General features: G+C 44.5%; 1 protein-coding gene across 6 annotated transcripts in view; it reads right to left on the bottom strand.

The window, feature by feature from the left end:
• Nucleotides 1-420: 420 nt before the first annotated feature.
• Nucleotides 421-19,721, bottom strand: part of INSR (insulin receptor) — a 176,961-nt gene continuing 157,660 nt past the window's right edge. For all 6 annotated transcript variants that reach the window (XM_029050237.2, XM_029050238.2, XM_029050239.2 and 3 more), the window contains 6 exons: nucleotides 15,056-15,285; nucleotides 14,029-14,139; nucleotides 13,777-13,936; nucleotides 11,025-11,154; nucleotides 10,707-10,841; nucleotides 421-4,477 (listed from right to left, as the gene is read on the bottom strand). In XM_029050237.2, coding sequence (XP_028906070.1) covers nucleotides 4,123-4,477; nucleotides 10,707-10,841; nucleotides 11,025-11,154; nucleotides 13,777-13,936; nucleotides 14,029-14,139; nucleotides 15,056-15,285 — 1,121 coding nt within the window. In that variant the 3' untranslated portion in view covers nucleotides 421-4,122. The remainder of the gene's footprint in view (nucleotides 4,478-10,706; nucleotides 10,842-11,024; nucleotides 11,155-13,776; nucleotides 13,937-14,028; nucleotides 14,140-15,055; nucleotides 15,286-19,721) is intronic.

The following is a 19,721-nucleotide window of genomic DNA, read 5'->3' as shown; positions in this document are numbered from 1 at the left end:
TGTACACAGCTCTTACCGGTTGAAATCATGGCCATTTCGTAACGGTCTGAAACTAAAAAGGTTTCCGGCAAAGCCAAATTGGGTAGCTGTTGTTAATCCTCCTATAAAATTTGGAAGAAAAATTTTGACCCTGACTTGCCGTGAGGACCCAGGATTTCATCGCGTGACTTAGTGGAAAGAGCATGGGCTTGGGAGTCAGAGGTCATGGGTTCTAATCCCAACTCCGCCACTTGTCAGCTGTGTGACTGTGGGCAAGTTCACTTAACTTCTCTGGGCCACAGTTACCTCATCTGTAAAATTGGGATGAAGACTGTGAGCCCCATGTGGGATAACCTGATGACCTTGTATCTACCCCAGCACTTAGAACAGTGCTTGGCACATAATAAGCACTTAACAAATACCAACATTTATTTTTTATTCTTTATCGGTAACCTCGACGTGACCGATTTTTGTCAGACCCTTGAATGTTCTTTCCATCATGGCAGAAAATAAGTGCAAATGATGCATTTTTTTGCAGTTAGAGAATTCTGCGATTTTTTTTTTCTGTTACAGATCTGGTTAAAATTTTGAACAGGGCCTTGCTAGACAAATCCAATACAGGAAGGGTGTTGAAGCAAGTCTGTTGTGCACAGCACCTGGTGAAAACACTTGCTAAATTGACTGCTTGGTGATCCATGCAAGTAGAGAAATCTTTAGCGTAAAGATGGGCTGCCTAGCCCATAAATGATCAAATTTCCTTTTTCCATGAAATGTGTGTCATGTGCTGAACGTAGGAAGCAGGCCAACCGATATCGGTTTATCATCTGCCAAACCCCAACACGAGGGTCCAAACTCCAATTTTGGTTTCTGTAAAATAACATCTCTACACCCCAGATTTTTCCCCAAAGAGATTTTCATTAGAAACGAGGACAATGGAAAATCTAAACAAACAATTCCTGTGTGCCCAAGAGTGAATGCGAATATACAGCGAAAATGCCAATCCCACAACCCACAGTGGCCTGAATGGCTTGTAACTTGTGTACATTAGCATTCATAAACTCACCTCCCAATCACGTGCACTTTTACAGCTCGGCTCACGTCGACACACCCTAAATGTCCAAACCAAACTACCAACTCTGACTCATAAAAGTTGAGGGCTATTTCCTCCACAACATGTAACTAGCACTACCACGTTCTTCCGGGAGCACAGAATCAATTTGAAGGAACGACAACAAAAGGACACCCATAATACTTCAAATGGCTACAACCTACTGCATTTCGGTGGGGGAAACCGGGAATCCAGTTGTTAAGAGAAGTGTTCTGGCCTCAAAGTTACTCGTGTTTTGCATTTTGTGTTTGAATAATTGGGGGCGTTTCTTCGATTACAAGAGGATGAAGAGAACCAATCTGAATCTGTTTAACCCACTGTGTGCACGGAGCCAAAATGATCTTTGGTCGCAACTCCATTTGGCCGAATGACTGCGCCTCTCTTTTTGGCTCTGCTTTCCCCCACCGAGCTGGTAATTGGTCCCTAGCATTGGAATCAGCTGATATTGATTTCCCCTGACTCAGAATGGGTCCAGACCAGATTGCTCCAAGTCTAGAGATGTACTTACTGTATTCAATATAGATCCTTACAACACACTGAGGTAGACTGCCAGAACAGGAAAAAAAAAATGATCACATCACATTCTCCTGCTTCATTTTCCTTGATAAAAATGTACATGCTCTGTCTTTCCAGAAAGCAATTTTATAATGATGTCTAGTAAAATAAGTACATTTTTTTCCTAAGAAAAACTTTCTGAATTAGAAAAATGTGAGACTATTTCTTCTTTCCTGCTAATGTAGTGTAGAGCTGCTATGTATGTACAACTATGAAAAGCACAAAAAACTAGACCTATACTCATTTGAAATTTAAGTGCACACCCGTCCATATTTACAACACAAATTTGGTGAGAACAATCTTTCTTGCCCCCTGCTACTTTTCATCCAATTAGGCTTCCCAGGAGCATTTTCAGTGCACCTCAAATCCCTATTCTGCCAACAACAGGAACAACAGATTTTCCTTCACCTACATTCTGGGTAAGAACTGAAGAGACTGGAGGGGACACAATTCCTTCTCACTTCCATCCTCGGGAATCAAACGTTTGGAAAAGGAGAAGCAGAGCTCTGACATCTGGCCTAACGGACTCCAAGATTACGCACGTAGGGATAAACGATGGTAACAGGAATTCAAAAAACCAGCTGCAGAACTAACTGGTCTGCTACAGGTATAATTTTAGCTGCCAAATTCTCTGCTTCCTCCCCTCCCCCCCCTCCACCGCCCCACCAAGAAGAAGCTGTGGATTCGTTCGGATTTATCTTCTTTTGAAAAACAACCTACGATACAAGAGTTTGAGAATCTTAGTTATCTGCTGTTCTCTAATGGACAGGGCAAATCAACTCCTCCATGCTTCTCCTCCTGTCCCTGCCAGCCTCATCGTTCATCAGACACACGAACAACGTGAAAACTCCTAGGCCTAATACCCTGGAGAATTCTTTCTTGAAAGCAGCAACACCAGCAAATCAAGGCACACTCCACAGGCCACGGTTACTGTCCAAAGAACTAAAGCTTCTCGCTTCTAACTTACCACCTGAGTAATGGAACAGTGTTATCTCAGGTGGGACACAGGTATGACTTCTGAAAGATCAGATAATAGGGTGCAATCAGTTTTGTTAAGATTATTCATATTTCTCCTCAGCACTTCCCTATTTATACTCTTTAGGGAGTCTTGTTTTACACTCTTCTGGATTTAGCTGTTTTTCTTTGTGGAAAATGCACACATAGGATTTTTTTTTTTAAAAGAAAAAATCTAAATGGGTGCAGTGAAAGAGCAGTGGAGGTAGATGCTTTGACTTCTGTCCCTAGCCACTGCCCAACTTAAAAATCACCACCACTTTATCTCAGAGCTTTAGATAGAGCTCTGCTGACTATATTATATAAATCATGATGCTATATTTTTAAAGCCTTGTCAAGTACAAACTCAACATGTGCTTCATAACTCCTAAGAGAGTAATCAGCTAAAATTAGTTTATTCTCAAATCAATGGACCACATGAAGACCAAACAAATGAGCCAAAAATAAAAAAAAAGAATCAAAAAAGTCAATAACTTATAGGAGGTTAATGTTTAAAACTTAAAAAAATTTAAATATGTTACAACAAGCAAAATATATACTCAGTAATGCTGTAGGGACAGAAAGTTTAATATCTCAGTTGATTTTTTTTTCCTGTTTTGTTTGGTCTTGAAAGGATCCACAGTCTCAGTCTGAATGCTACTCTTTTGGTGCCCAGCATATACTTTTCACCATATGTCAATAAGTAAAAGACTGCACATGGCAGAGTTTGTATTACAAAAATAATCTGTTTAGGGCACAGTCACCCCAGTAAATCGGGAAAAAAAAAGATGAATACACATGTTCAAGAATAGCAAAGTTTCTGTGAGAACGATACAAAAGTTCTTTACAAACATGTATATTTTGTATATATACACTAGATGTATATATACTACATATACACCAGAGTGAACACACGCGCACACACACACACACACAAACACACACACATGAGGGTTTTCTACCCATTCAAAAGTACGAAAGCAGCAGCTATTGGTCAATCTGAGGAACTGGTTTAACTGATCTGTGTTAAAATTCTTCAGCCTTAATGAAAGAAACATTTGCGAAGATCATTTTGAAAAGTTTGGAATTCTGCTGGAAAAGCTTTTTTTTCTTTGAAAAGTTTTGTTCCGCAAACACTTTTTTACTGTAGCTCAGATACCAGTGAATTTCATTGTTTGCAAATACAGATGCTTTCTTTTTGACCCCCTAGCAAGGTCACTTCCTGTTTTGAAACCATGGTTACAGAAGGGACAGCAGCCATGGAAACCATTTCCATTTATGTTCACAGTTAAGTCCACTGACAACCAGTCAACTTGGCAAAAAAATAAAATAAAATAAAAAGTCATAAGATGAATAAAAATGAATAGAAAGTGTTTGAATTGTGTATTACACTGTGGCAGCAATAACAATAGTCCTGAGATTTCTGGAGAGCCTTTAGACGAGAAGGAAAAGCAAAAAAACTGAACACCTGTCCACCACAGGAAATGTTAGGAAGGGCTCGACCTAGGCAGGGACAGAATGCGACCATTTTTCTTGCCACCATTCATGTGGGTGTAAGGTATGTGTTCTTCGTAGTTTCCCTTTAGAGCCAGAGATGGCCCATTGTCCCGCCCCAGGACTTCGTCCCTCTGGGAGTATGAAGATGGGTCGAGCGGAATGCTCTCCATGTTTTCAAAGTCCATCTCGAATTCCTCAGTTTCTGGAGGCTTGTTTTCTTCGCTGTAAAAAAATGACACGCTCTGAAAGCTGGGATGCAGGTCCTCCTTCAGCATCTCAATGATCTCGATGAAGGTGGGGCGCATTTTGGGGTTATACTGCCAGCACATCTGCATCAGGTGGTTTCTGAAATGAGAGAGAGAGCCCCTTCTGTTAGGTTCAAAAATCTCAAAGTCATGAGCTTTTTCAAGAGGTGAAATGTGAATCCAAAGAACTCTGCCCTTCTCTGGCCGATCTTGACCCAAAAATTATTCGATCAGCGCTGGAAAACTTTGAAAATCATAGGGATCGGCCAATCACTCCCAGAACTCTTATTCCATACCTGATGGAATATGGAATACCTGGGTGATGCAAATGAGCTTATGCCTCCAGCAAATATAGGGAGAGCCTGGTTTCATGACATTCAAGGAACCAAATATTATGGTGCTCTAATTAATAATAATAATTATTATTGTGGTATTTGTAAAGTGCTTACTGTATGCCAGGCACTGTATTAAGCTCTGGGGTGGACACAAGCAAACCAGGTTGGATACAGGCCCTGTCCCACATTGGGCTCACAGTCTCAATCCCCATTTTCCAGATGAGGTCACTGAGGCACAGAGAAGTGAAGTGACTTGCCCAAGGTCACACAGACAAGAGGCAGAGCCTGGATTAGAACCCACAACCTTCTAATAATCTTGGTATTTGTTAAGTGCTTACTATGTGCAGAGCACTGTTCTAAGCGCTGGGGTAGATACAGGGTAATCAGGTTGTCCCACGTGGGGCTCACAGTCATAATCCCCATTTTACAGATGAGGTAACTGAGGCACAGGGAAGTTAAGTGACTTGCCCATAGTCACACAGCTGACAAGTGGCAGAGCCAGGATTCGAACCCATGACCTCCGACTCCCAAGCCCGGGCTCTTTCCACTGAGCCAGATCCATGCTCTATCCACTACGCCGTGTTGCTTCTCTAGGTGAAATGTTGTACAAAGAGGGATAGTATCTGATCATTGGCTTTCTATAGGTAATCCTGGGAACAGGCTCTGAGGGTGCTAAAACGGGGCTGAAGTCCTAAGAAGGTATGTTGTAACCAGGTGTGATGCCATGGTGGTCACTCAAGCTAGCCCCCCGTTGAGGGGAAGTTAGGGGAGGAGAGAGAAACCAGAAATTCAACCAATTAATCGCTCAATAGTATTCACTGAGTGCCTGCTCTGTGCGAAGCACTGAACAGACTGCTTAAGAGAGCACAATAGAGTGGGTACACACAATCCTTGCCCTCAGAGAGTTTACAGACTAGTAGGGGAGACAGACACTAAACTAAATTCCACGTAGGGAGAAGCAACAGGGTTTAAAGATCTGCATACAATTGCTTCCGAGGAAAGGAGTGGGATGAGTACCCGGGTGCTCAGGTCATGTGGAAGTGCTGAAGTGGCAGAAGAGGGGAAAATAGGATAGGGTTAGAAGAGGGAAGCAGTATGGATGGCCTAATGGATAGGGCACGGGCCTGGGAGTCAGAAGGTCACGGGTTCTAATTCCGACTCTGTCACTTGTCTGCTGTCTGACCGTGGGCGAGTCACTTCGCTTCTCTGTGCCTCAGTTACCTCATCTGTAAAATGGGGATTGAGACTGTGAGACCCTGCCCCGGGACAGGGACTGTGTTCAACCCAATTTGCTTCTATCCACCCCAGTGCTTAGAACAGTGCCTGGCCCATGGAAAGTGCTTAACAAACACCACAAATATAATTATTATTAGACTGTGAGCCCCATGTGGGGCAGGGACTGTGTCCAACCTAAGGAACCTGTATCTACTTCGGTGTTTAGTGTTTGATATATAGTGGCCTAGTGGATAGGGCACCGGCCTGGGAGTCAGAAAGACCTGGGTTCTAATCCTGGCTCCACCACTTGCTTGCCGAATGTCCCTGGGCAAGTCACAATTCATCTGTGTCTCAGTTCCCTCATCTGTAAAATGGGAATTAAGACAGTGAGCCCAAATTGGGACATGGACTATGTCCAAACTGATTAGCTTCTATCTACCACAGCACTCAGTACAGTACCTGGAACATAGTAAGCACTTAACCAATACCACAATTATCATCATTATTATTAATGGTATTTGTTAAGTGCTTACCATGTGCCAGGCGCCGGGTAGATACAAGATAATTGGGTTGGACACAGTCCCTGTCCCACAGGGGGCTCACAGTCACAATCTCCATTTTCCAGATGAGGTCACTGAGGCCCAGAGAAGTGAAGTGACTTGCTCAAGGTCGCAGAACAGACAAGTGGCAGAGTAGGGATTAGAACCCATGACCTGCTGACTCCCAGGCCCATACTCTAGCCACTACACCATGGAAGGGGCATCAAAGTCACTCTGATGGGCAGCATCGGGGATGGAGGGGAGGGATGGGGAGGAGGGTTTGTTACTAGGGATTTTCCACCCTAATGCCAGATGGATGTTGCCAGGCTATGGATTGTTTTGCTCTGACTGCCCCAAGGCCAGGAACCTGAGAGTCTCCATTCTTCACACTAAAGACTTATCTGCCATCCTTTGGGGAGAGATGTCTATACACAGGTCTGAACCCTTCTGAACTTCTGGATTCAGTTCACTCATTCATTCAATCACATTTCCTGAACACTTACTGTGTGCTGAGCACTGTGCTAAGCACTTGGGAGAGTACACTACAACAGTAAACAGACACATGCCCTGCCCACCACGAGCTTTCAACCTAGAGGATTCAGGATTTGAAGTCTGTGCCAAAAGGAGGTTAAGAAGCTTCCAAAGCAGATGCTCTACGCCTCCATCTCCTCTTACTGTCATGTTCACCAAGGCAAGAGATGGGCAGGATTGGATCTGCTTATCTCTTTCACAGCAACAGAAGTAAATTTTCCCCTTAATTCTCCAATGCCATTTTCCATGTTGGCAAACTCTATTTATGGCTCTGACCCAATGAATCCAAAGGGACACTAAACAGCAAATAATTCATTTTCTGTGTTAAAGAGCAGAAAAGGGGAGAGTTAGTTGAACTGACTCCCAAACTTTTCCAGGCCACGATCACTCCAAGGGCCCTCATTATTCCTCCACAAAAAAAGCCTACAACAGTTGCCCCACACATTGCTCTGGAAAGGAAGGGGTCAGATCAACAATCAATCAATGGTACTTATTGAGCACTTACTGTGTGCAGAGCACTGTACTAAGCATTTGGGAGACTATGATATAACAGAATGGATAGACATGATCCCTGCCTAAAAGGAGTTTACAATCTAGTGAGGGGAGGCAGACGTTATAATAAATTACAGCTAGCCTTTATTCACCCCACCCTCAGCCCCTTAGCACTTCCGTACAAATCTGTAATTTCTTTAATGTCTGTCTGTCTCGCTAGACTGTGAACTCCTTGTAGGCAGGGGATGTGTCTACCAACTCTGTTATACTCTTCCAGGAGCTTAGTATAATAATGTTGGTATTTGTTAAGCGCTTACTATGTGCAGAGCACTGTTCTAAGCGCTGGGGTAGATACAGGGTAATCAGGTTGTCCCACACGAAGCTCACAGTTAATCCCCATTTTACAGATGAGGTAACTGAGGCACAGAGAAGTTAAGTGACTTGCCCACAGTCACACAGTAAGTGCTCAATAAATATGACTGATTGATTGACTGAAATAGGGGAAGCAACAGAGTATAAGGATATGCCGTGGAGGTGAGGTGAGTATTAGAGTGCTTAAGGAGAATGGAGGCAAGTCCTTAAGTGACATAGAAAGGAAGGAGCATAGGGTGGAGAGATGAGGGGTTTGTCAGGGAAGGTTGCCTGGAGGAGGTATGATTGTAGGAGGGTTTTGAAGATGGGGAGAGTGGTGGTCTGTCAACCATGAAGCAGGGGGCAGTTCCAGGCAGCAGGAGGGGCATGAGCAAGGGGTCTCTGGTGAGATAGATGCGATCAAGGCACGGTTAAGAGGTTGGTGTTAGAGGAACAAAGTTTGTGGGCTGGATTATAATAGGAGAAGTATGAAGTTAGGGAGGAGGGGGAGAGCTGATTGTTTTAAAAACAATGGTGAGGTGTTTCTTCTTGATGTGGAGATGGATGGACCACCATAGGAGGTGTCTGGGGAGTAGAGATGTGCGCAGAACAGTGATTTCAAAAAATGATCCAAGCAGCTGAGTGAAGTCAGGACTGGAGAGGGGAGAGGCTGGAGGCAGGGAGGTCAGCAAGGAGGTTAATGCATCACTTGAGGTGGGCTATGACGAGTGCTTGAACCAGAGTGGTGGCAGTTTGGAGTGAGAGGAAGGGGAGGATTTTAGCAATGATGCAAAGGGTTGGAAGGGTAGATATAGGAATCATCCCCGTACAGATGGTAAACCCCCACAGGAAGGGAATGGGAGGCAGAGGAGGAGCAGGAGGCTGGAAGGAGCAGACATCTCTGAATTCCAATTCTCTGTCTCCCACAACACAGGTTTCAGACATACTGTTTTAAACTCTTTTGATACTAACATCTTTTCCAAGGAGAACATGCTGTAGCTCTTTCTACATTATCCAAATCAGCAATTGTATCCAATGGAGATGGGAGCTTGTGGGGACCACAATTAAAAAACGAAACCCAAAACACACAAACCAGCATAACAGTAGAGAATCGATTACATTTAGCATCAATTGCCAAATACATCCCGTTCTCCTAAGACATTGACACCCTCACAAAACCTCAGGGTAATTGTAACTTGTGGGGAGGTAAGTCGTTTCTTCCGACACCAGGTATCCCAGATCCAAAGTGGTCTGCGTTGTCAGATGATCGTTCCTTAATTTCCTCACAGAGCTCTAGCCAGAGCACGTAGTGAAAAAACATGTTCTGGCAGAACTCAGTGTTTATTTTACTTTGCCAGGGTAGAAATGGCCTAAAAAAACAAACTGAACCACAGGTACCAAATTTCAACTAATCATTCAATCAAGGGTATTTACTGAGCACTTACTGAATGCAGAGTCCTGGACTAAGTGCTTGGGAGAATACTATATAAGCGAATTAGTAGACATGATCCCTGCTCACAAAGAGTTTACACCCTGACCCCCTCCATCTTTACCACAGAGAATCAATTATTTGCTGTTTAATGGATCTTTTGGATTCCTTTTGTATCAGGGCCAATAATATAGAGTGAGTCGCCTCACCCAGTACCATTCAATCGCTCAATATTAAGACTATAATATTTTGTCTGAAATTAAATTTCATACATTTACAATTTATTTTGTTTTTATTACTCACCCTCCTTACAGAGATTCCTGCAAATAAATCAGTCTAAAAGGCACCAGGATACTCACCAAATAGTTGTGGTTTAGCAGATTCTCTCTTGATTTCCACGTTTTCACTTCTGTATGTACAAATCTTTATCAAATGCATGAACACACCCAAGACAGTTTATCAATCAGCATGGCCTAGTGGATAATGCACGGGCCTGGGAGTCAGAAGAACCTGGGTTCTAATCCTGACTCTGCTACTTGCCTGCTGTGTATACTTGGGCACTTCACTTCTCTGGGCCTAAATTACCTCATCTGGAAAATGGGAATTAAGACTGTGAGCCCTATATAGAACAGGGATTGTGTCCAATCCGATTATCTTGTATCTACCCCAGTGCTTAGTAAGTGCCTGGCACATGGTAAGTGCTTAACAAATACTACAATTATTATCATTATTCTTAACAATAATAATAATGGCATTTATTGAGTGCTTCCTGTGTGCACAGCACTGTACTAAGCACTTGGGAAAGGACGCTGTAACAGAGTTAGTAGACAAGTTTCCTGCCCACAATGAGCTTAAAGTCTGGAATCTAGAGCTTATTAGCCTACAGTCTAGTTTATCTGGTAGATTAACTAGATTGTCCTACTTCAAAATTTTCACCAGCCCTTACTAAGGTTACCGAGATCATACTAATGATGAGCAATGATGTACCAGAAGCCTGAAATAGCACAACACTAATGCTGCAGGTCATTTTCAGTTTAATTCAAATTCTTAATTGTCCAGTCCAGTTTTCTCCAATTCTAGTCAACAGACCGTTGGAAATTTGTATCACTGGCCAAATAACCTAAAAGAAGCCATTTTACTCACCATCATGCCTCTGCACTATGAGAAGACATTCACCAGAGTTAATCTGAATGTATATGGAAGATTCCTATTGTTTTTGTTTTCTATTAGGTTATTCTTAAATGACTCTGTTTTGCTCCCCCTCCTTTTTTAAGCTTCTCTTTCAAGAAGCTTCAAATTATCTGAATGCTTGCATTTTTGGTATTATTACTAGGAGAGATATTTGGGTTTCTGAAAGGGAGCGTGAGTGACTGCTTTAAAAAAAAGACACAGTTAGTGCTCAATAGAATGGTGATTAAGCACGGTAGAATTACTTACACTCTTTCAGGACAGTTATCAGGTTGATCCAGGTATCCTCCATCCATTACAAATTTCAGCACCTGCTCATTAGACAGACCCTGGTAAGGCTGCTCGGCCAAGCTGCTGATCTCCCAAAGGACCACGCCAAAAGACCTGCAAAAAGCCAGGGTGTAAACTGAGCCAAGTAGCAGCTTCTTTTAACACAGAAAATTTACCAGATGCCACGTTTCCCTCAAAGAACACGGTCATCCTTACAACCGTAAATCCACGGTTGAATCCATTCCTCCCTCTTTTATGGCACACTGCATTTCATTTAGAATGCAGCCTGAAACGTACCACACATCAGAATATGCTGTAAAGACTCCATCCTTTAAGGACTCAGGGGCCATCCATCTTACAGGGAGCAGACCCTTCCCTCCTTTTCGGTAATAATCAGTTTCGTAGATGTCTCTGGTCATTCCAAAATCTGACAGAAAGAGTTGGCAAAGCATCAGACAACAGCCCTTTGGGTCAAATTCATTCAATAGTATTTATTGAGCGCTTACTATGTGCAGAGCACTGTACTAAGCACTTGGGATGAACAAGTCGGCAACAGATAGAGACAGTCCCTGCTGTTTGACAGGCTTACAGTATAATCGGGGGAGATGGACAGACAAGAACAATGGCAATAAATAGAGTCAAAATGGCAATAAATAGAGTCAAACCAACCATGGAATCATCTGTCCTCAAATACTGGGGTTTGCTACAAATTGTGACACTCAATGTTCTTTCTAGCACAGGACTATCATCATTATCATCAGTGGAATTCACTGGGTGCTTTTTGTGTGCAGAGCACTGTGCAACATGCTTAGGAGAGTGCAATGGAGTAAACAGACATGATCTCTGCCTTCAAGGAGCTTACCATCTAGTGTGGGGCAGGGGAGACAGACATTAAAATAAATTACACGTAAGGGGAGCAACCAAGTATAAGGGTATGTACATGAGTTCTGTAGAGGCAGGGGGAGTGCCCAAGGGTTTAGCGGGTACTGACTCACATGCACAGTTTACATAGGTTTGTTTTTTCCTGATGGTACTGTTAAGCGCTGTGTGTCAAGTATTTTTTTAAGGGCTGGTGTAGATACAACTTAATCAGGTCGGACACAGTCCCCCATCCTGTTCGAGGCTCACAGTCTAAGAGACTGAGAGGTGGGAGGGAAAACTAGATGGGGATATGACAGATCAATCAGGGAAGGCTTTATGGAGGAGTTTCTCCTCCAAGAAGCCTTCCCTGACTAAGCCCTCCTCTCCTCTTCTCCCACTCCCTTCTATGTCGCCCTGACTCTTTCCTATCATTCATCCTCCCTCCCACCCCACAGCACATATGTATATATCTGTTATTTATTTATTTATGTATGTATGTATGTATGTATGTATGTATATTAATATCTGTCTCTCCCTCTAGACTGTGAGCTCATTGTGGGCAGGGAATGTGTCTGTTTGTTGCTATATGTATTCTCCCAAGCACTTAGTACAGTGCTTTGTTCACAGTAAGCGCTCAATAAATACGATTGATTGAATGAATGAATGAATGAGGTATGATTTTAGTGGGTTTTTGAAGTTGGGGAGAATGGTGGCCTGTCAGATGTGATGGGGAAGGGAGACATAGGCAGGAGGGAAGACATGAGCAAGGAGATGGCAGTGAAAGGAACAAAACAAGGCACTGAGGAATGGTGTTGCTTAGTGTATAGAGCACAGGCCTGGGAGTCAGAAGGACCTGGGTTCTAATCTTGGATCTGCCATTTGTCTGCTATGTGACCTGGGGCAAGTCACTTCACTTCTCTGGGCCTCAGTTACCGCATCTAAAATGGGGATTAAGACTGTGAGTCCCATGTGAGACAGGGACTGTATTCTCTCCAACTGTCTTGTTTCTACTCCGAAACTTAGTACAGTGCCTGGCACAGAGTAAGCACTTAACAAATATCATTTAAAACAGAAAAAAAAGTAAATAGATTAAGTGAAGTGAGTGAAGGAGTGAAGGAGTGAAGCAGGTGGGCTGAGTTGTAGTAAGGGATCAGTGAGCTTACTTAGGAGGGAGAGAGCTGATTGAGTGCCTTAAAGCAGATCAATCAATCATATTGATGGAGGACTTACCTTGTGCAGAACACTGTACTAAGCACTTGGGAGAGGATAATATAACAGACACATTCCCTGCCCACAATGAGCTTACAATCTAGAGGGGGAGACAGACATTAATATCAATAAATAAATCACAGATCTGTACATCAGTACTGTGGGGCTGGGAGGGGGAGGATGAAAGAGGCAGCAAGTCAGGGTGACGCAGAAAGGAGTGGAAGAAAAGGAAAAGAGGGTTTAGTCAAGTGAGGCCTCTTTGGAGGAGATGTGCCTTCAATAAGGCTTGGAAGGCAGGCGGAGAGTAGTTGTCTGTCGGATACAAAGAGGGAGGGCGTTCCAGGCCAGAAGCAGGACGTGGGTGAGAGGTCGACGGCGAGATAGAGGTACAGTGTGTAGGTCAGCATTAAAGGAGCCAAGTGTGTGGGCAGGGTTGTAGTAGGAGAGTAGCGAGGAGAGGTAATAATAATGTTGGTATTTGTCAAGCGCTTACTATGTGCCAAGCACTGTTCTAAGCGCTGGGGGAGATACAGGGTAATCAGGTTGTCCCACGTGAGGCTCACAGTCTTCATCCCCATTTTTCAGATGAGGGAACTGAGGCCCAGAGAAGTGAAGTGACTCGCCCACAGTCACACAGCTGCCAAGTGGCGGAGCCGGGATTCGAACCCATGACCTCTGACTCCCAAGCCCAGGCTCGGGGGCAAGGTGATTGTGTGCTTTAATGGTGAGGAGTTTCTGTTTGATGCAGAGGTGGGCGGGTGAGCATTGGAGGTTTCAGAGAAATGGGGAGACTAGGACCATGGCTCAAAAGCCAAGCGGCAGTTGCAATGGACACTGAGGTCTTTAATGCTACAAATGCTCAGAATTCAATTTGGTGAATGTGTATGTACGTGTGTGTGTGTGTTGGGCAGTGGGAAGAGACAGACAGAAAGTCCCCTCCCAAAATGGATGCATTAACACTACAGTAAAGATGACCTACCTCCAATCTTTACAGTAAAGTCTTCCGCAACCATACAATTTCGGGCTGCTAAATCTCGGTGAACAAATTTCTTTGCATTCAAGTAGGCCATGCCATCTGCAATCTCGGCGGCCATCTGAATCATCTCTGGGAGTGTTGGCGGGGGGCGGCCAGGGTTATTCTAAAATGCAAACGGCAAATGGGCTTTAGAGACACCTGGAAAGCCCCGACAGGGAAAACGTTCCCCCTCCCCTTTCCTTTTCAGCTACTTACTTCAGCATCTGGACGCAAAGAACGGAGGTAACTTTTAAGATCTCCATGGGCCATCAGCTCCATCACTACTAATGTGGGCTGTCCTTTGGAGACCACCCCTAAGAGGCGGACCTGCGGAATGAATAGCAATTTCCTTCTTTAGAGAGTTTACGCATAATAGGGAAGATCAGATGGAGAGGCATTTACAGTTTTCTGAGGCAGCTGATTGTATTTCTCTGGCTGCACTTTATTCGAATATCCTCCTCCCAAAGGAGAGAGGGGGCTGTGATACAGCGATGGAGGATTGTTTTATGGCTTTTGGGGGGAAGAAGCCAAGGAGTCCGCCCCTTGTGAGGCTGGAAAACCTCATTTCCCCCTCACCTGCCAATATTTTTCAGGTTGTTCTTATAGGGTATTCTCCCAAGCATTTAGTACAGTGCTTTGCACACAGTAAGTGCTTGATAAGTACGACTGAACGAATGGCACATTTGCTGGCCACTCTGCACTTTTGCGGAGGGCTTTCCCTGCACACATATTTTATGCACGTAGGTGGCTGGGGTTGTGCTCCACAGGGAGCAGTTAAACCTTCTCGGGCTAGCTGGCAGGTGGATCCAGCTGGAGCCTGGCTGCAGTCGGAGAATGGGAGAAGAGGGAAGAGGGCGGAAGGAAGCTCTTCTCCTCTCTGCAGTCCCAGAGGGCACATTTCCGTGTGAGAACCGAGGACCGCAAGACCGGGACTGGAAGACAGGTCGGATAACACAGCGAGCCCGCTGCCCCCACATCCTGTGGCTAAGGCGGGGTCTCTCCTTCCCCGGCCTTTCTAAACTTCAGGGAAGGCCACATCGCTGGAAGCGGTGATGTAGCAGGTCTCCATCCTGCAATGGCTAATTGCCGGGGAACCGGGAAGATCTGTAACCAGCATGTTCCTCTGCTTTTAAGTTTTTTTATTCCTTCTGCTTAAGGGAAAGATGCGTCCCCTCTCATTTCAAACACAAAGAGGAAACTTCTCCATGAGCTTAAACAATTTAGATACAGAAACATCACCTACCACATGATGGCAGCTAAAACCTTTCATGACAGAGGCTTCATTTAAAAACTCAATGCGCTCCCGGAGACTTGCAGATTCATTAACGGTTTTCACCGCTACGTGCGTCTCTAGCTCTCCTTTTATGATATCCTTCGCGTTTCCTTCATACACCATCCCAAAGGAGCCCTGGCCCAATTCCCGTAGGAGGCTGATTTTGTCTCGTGGTACCTCCCACTCATCTGGGACATAAACTGTAAAAACGAAAAAAAAAAATTTCTCAATTACTCTCAATTATTTTGAGCCTATTAGGTTTTTTTGGCAAGGTCAAAGCAAGCAATGATGACAAATTCCCAGACTCCCCTGACTCCCTTAGACTGTGAGCCCCATGTGGGACAGGGACTGTGTCCGATCTGATTATCTTGTATCTACCCCAGTGCTTAGTACAGTGCTTGGTACATAGTAAGCGCTTACCAAATACTGTTATTATGAAGAAAGGCACCCACTGCCATATAGACTGTAAGCCCGGTGTGGGCAGGGAGTCTCTCTCTTTATTACTGAATTGTACTTTCCAGGTGCTTAGTACAGTGCTCTGCACACAGTAAGCACTCAATAATTCAATTGAATGAATGAATGAATCGCAACACCCAAGCTTCACCCCCTGCTGGAACAGAGGATGGAGAAAGAGGAATAGAACCTTTGTAAATATTTAGAAAGTGGGAGACTTTGCTGTTTCTGGAGATAGAGAGAGAGAAGGAATGAGAGAGTGTGAAAAGAGCTAGTGGGGGCTTTGAGATGCTGCTTTAGCAGGTTATCTCTGATGTTTCATTGTTAGATGTATCTGGGTTTATCTACCCCCAAACACAAAGGTTCACACTTTCAACCCTGCACTTCCAGTAAACTAATTCCCTCACTCCCTATCTCTCACTGCTAACTTTCAGCCCTGAATGAGCCCCACAGTTGGCTTCCTCTGTTCCTACTCACATAGCTAAGTGATCTTGGCCCAAATCCCCACACCATGTCAACTTATGTCACTCTAATTTTACCATCTCATGATTATAATTCTGCCCTTGCATCTGTTCAACACTATTAATCCGCCCTCACTGGCTCCCTCTCCCATAGCTCCCTGTGACTATTTCAATCATTTAATTCTCTCCTGAAGCCTCCAAGAGCCCCTTCCTTCTCTGTCCCCAGATGGCCTTCCCCAAGGGTCCCCTTTACCTCGATGTTCTCCTGCCCCACAGTCACAATTCCCCTCCTTTCCAGCTGTCTCCCACCCCAAGACGAGGTCTCCCGCCTATTCTTAAAATCTACACCCTCTACTTGCAACTTGGATTCCATCCTCTCTCACCTCTGAAAAATACTTGCTCTATCCCTCCTCCCCCATCATACCACTACCTTCAACATCTCTCCTCGGGTTCCTTCCCTTCTGCCTTCAAACAACCCCAAGTCTCCCTGCTATGGAAAAAGACATCCCTTGACCCCACCCCACCCACATAATAATAATCATGATGGTATTTGTTAAGCGCTTACTATGTGTCAAGAACTGTCTTAAGCACTGGGGTCGACACAAGCTAATCAGGTTGAATATAGTCCCTGTCCCACATTGGGCTCACAGTCTTAATCCCCATTTTACAGATGAGGCAATTGAGGTCCAGTGATATTAAGTGACTTGCCCAAGGTCACGCAGCACGCAAGTGACGGAGCCAGGATTACAACTCAGGTCCTTCTGAATGCCAGACCTGTGCTCTATCCACTAGGCCATGCTGCTTCCCTACTCTTGTTCCTATCCAAACTCCTTGAACAGGCTGTATACACCCACTGCCTATATTTCCTCTCCTCCAGGTCTCTTTTAGAGCTCCAATAATTTGGACTTTATCCCCTTTACTGAACTAACACTATGCTCCCACCCTGTCAGAGAGCAGGATGGCCTAGTGGAAAGGGCATGGGTTCGGGAGTCAGAAGAACTGGGTTTCAATCCTCGCTCTGCCACTTGCCTGCTGTGTGACCTTGGGCAAGTCACTTCTCTGGGCCTCAGTTTCCTCATTTGTAAAGTAGGAATTAAATATCTGCTTTAGTCAATGGTATTTGTTAAATGCTTACTATATGCTGGGCACTGTACTAAGTGCTAAAGTAGATGCAAGCTAATCAGGTTGGCCCGTCCTTGTTCTCCCTCTTAGACTATGAGCCCCATGAGGGACAGGGCCTGGGTCCAACCTGATTAACTTGCATCTACCTTAGCATTTAGAGTATTAATAATTGTGGCATTTGTTCAGTGCTCACTATGTGCCAAGCACTGTACTAAGCACCGGGGTAGATACAAGATAAGGAGGACAAATGAAGTCTCTGTCCTACATGGGGTTCACACTCTAAGCAGTCAGGAGGAAGCTCTTAGGAAAGCGTTGAAACTGAGGAGAAATGGGGTTTGGTGAATTAGACAGGTAAGAGAGTGTCATATAGGGGGAAAGGTGTGAGCGATGTATCAGATATGGGAAAGTCATGCTTTAGGAACTGTTGGTTAGAACACTGGCTCGGGAGGAGTGAACACTGGGAACTGGGAGAAGAGGGAGAAAAGAACAGCTAGATAAGGGGAAGATGAGTGATGGAGAGCCTTGAAGCCTGTGGTTACAATTTTTTTTTTTTAATGCGAGAGGAAATAGGTAGTCATTGGTGGTTTCTGAGGATAGGAATGATGCATTTCAAATGGCACTTTAAGGTGACATGAGCAGCTGATTGTAGGATAGCCACAAGTGGGGAGAGGCTGGAAACAGGGAGACCTGTAAGGAGGCTGTTAAAATAATCCAGGCCCACCTTGCACCCTCCAAATACCACCTCGGCCCTTCCACACAAACGTTTAAGTTACTAGAGCACCCGTGGCACTTATGTCCATATCTGATATACTCTATTACTCCCCCTATTTGTAATTTAATTACATGCCAGACTGTAAGCTCCCCGAGGGTGGATCATGTCTTCCAACCCTATTAATAATTGTGTATTTCTTAAGCACTTAGTATAATAATAATACTAATGTTGATATTTGTTAAGCGCTTACTATATGCAGAGCACTGTTCTAAGTGCTGGGGTAGATACAGGGTTATCAGGTTGTCCCATGTGAGGCTCCCAGTTAATCCCCATTTTACAGATGAGGTAACTAAGGCACAGAGAAGTTAAGTGACTTGCCCACAGTCACACAGCTGACAAGTGGCAGAGCCGGGAGTCGAACACATGACCTCTGACTCCGAAGCCCAGGCTTTTTCCACTGAGCCACGCTGCTTCACGCTGCTTGGCATAGTATATGCCAAGCACTGTGCCAGGAGCTGGGGCAGTTACAAACTAATCAGGGTGGACACAGTCCCTGTTCCACATGGAGCTCACAGTCTAAGTAGGAGGGAGAAAGGTACTAATCTCCATTTTGCAAATGAGGAAACAGAGGTCCAGAGAAATTAAGTGACTTGCCCAAGGTCACACAGAAGACAAGCCGCAGAGTTGGAATTAGAACCCAGGGTCTCCAACTCCTGGGCCCATGCTCTTTCCACTAGGCCACGCTGCTTCTCTGTAGTGTTCTGCACACCACAGGCACTCAATTAATACTATAGATGCTGCTGCTGTTGTGGTGAGGGTGGTTGTAAAGGTGGAGAAGAAAGGGTGATTTGTGAAATATAACAGAGGAATAACTGGCAAAAGGCAAAATTTAAAGACTGATTTAATGTGAAAGATAAAAGACAGAGGAGCAGACAAAGCTGGCACCAGAGTTCTGTGCTTCAGGTCCACTAAGAATAGTAGTATTTTCAACAGGGTTGGGTCTCGGGACTGTAAACTCGTCTCTAGACTGTAAGCTCATCTCTAATCTGTAACCTTGTTGTGAGCAGGGGACACGTCTGCTTATTGGTATACTATACTCTCCCTAGCGCTTAGTACGGTGCTTTGCACAGAGTAAGTGCCCAATAAATACAACTGAATGGATGAATAAGTTAGGAAGCAGAGAAAGTATTGGAGGGAAGATGAGACGTTCAATTTTGGACTTGTTGGATTGAAGATGTCCGGGGCCACTAAGATGGATGGGGTTCAGGAGGCAACAGGAGATATGAGATTGTGGTAGTTGACACCACGCGAACGGCCAACACTCCCCCAAGAGAATGAGTGTAAAGCGAGAAGAGAACAGAAGCCAGAACAGAGCCTTATAACAAACAGGGTGCAGGGCGGACAGATAGCCAGCAAAGGAAACGGAGACAGAATGGTCAAAGAGGTCAGAAATGAAGCAAAACAAAGCCATGCAATTATAATCACCAGACCTAATCATAATCATGTGTGGCATTTCGGGTATTTACGCTTCTATCTAACTGCATGATCGTATCACTGTGCTTGTCAGTCTCTCCTGTGATATTGTAAGTTATTCTTCTTTTATAATCTTCCCTGATGCCTAGAGAAGCAGCGTGGCTCAGTAGAAAGAGCACGGGCTTGGGAGTCAGAGGTCATGGGTTCAAATCCCAACTCAGCCACTTGTCAGCTGTGTGACTTTGGGCAAGTCATTTAACTTCTCTGGGCCTCAGCTACCCCATCTGTAAAATGGGGATTAAGACTGTGATCCCCATGTGGGACAACCTTATCACCTTGTATCCTCCCCAGCGCTTAGAACAGTGCTTTGCACATAGTAAGCGCTTAATAAATGCCATCATTATCATCATTATTG

Source organism: Ornithorhynchus anatinus, chromosome X1 (assembly GCF_004115215.2).
Source record: "Ornithorhynchus anatinus isolate Pmale09 chromosome X1, mOrnAna1.pri.v4, whole genome shotgun sequence".
Classification (NCBI taxonomy): Eukaryota; Metazoa; Chordata; class Mammalia; order Monotremata; family Ornithorhynchidae; genus Ornithorhynchus; species Ornithorhynchus anatinus.
The sequence above is the reverse complement of the archived record's forward strand: the minus strand, read 5'-3'. Positions and strand labels throughout refer to the sequence as shown.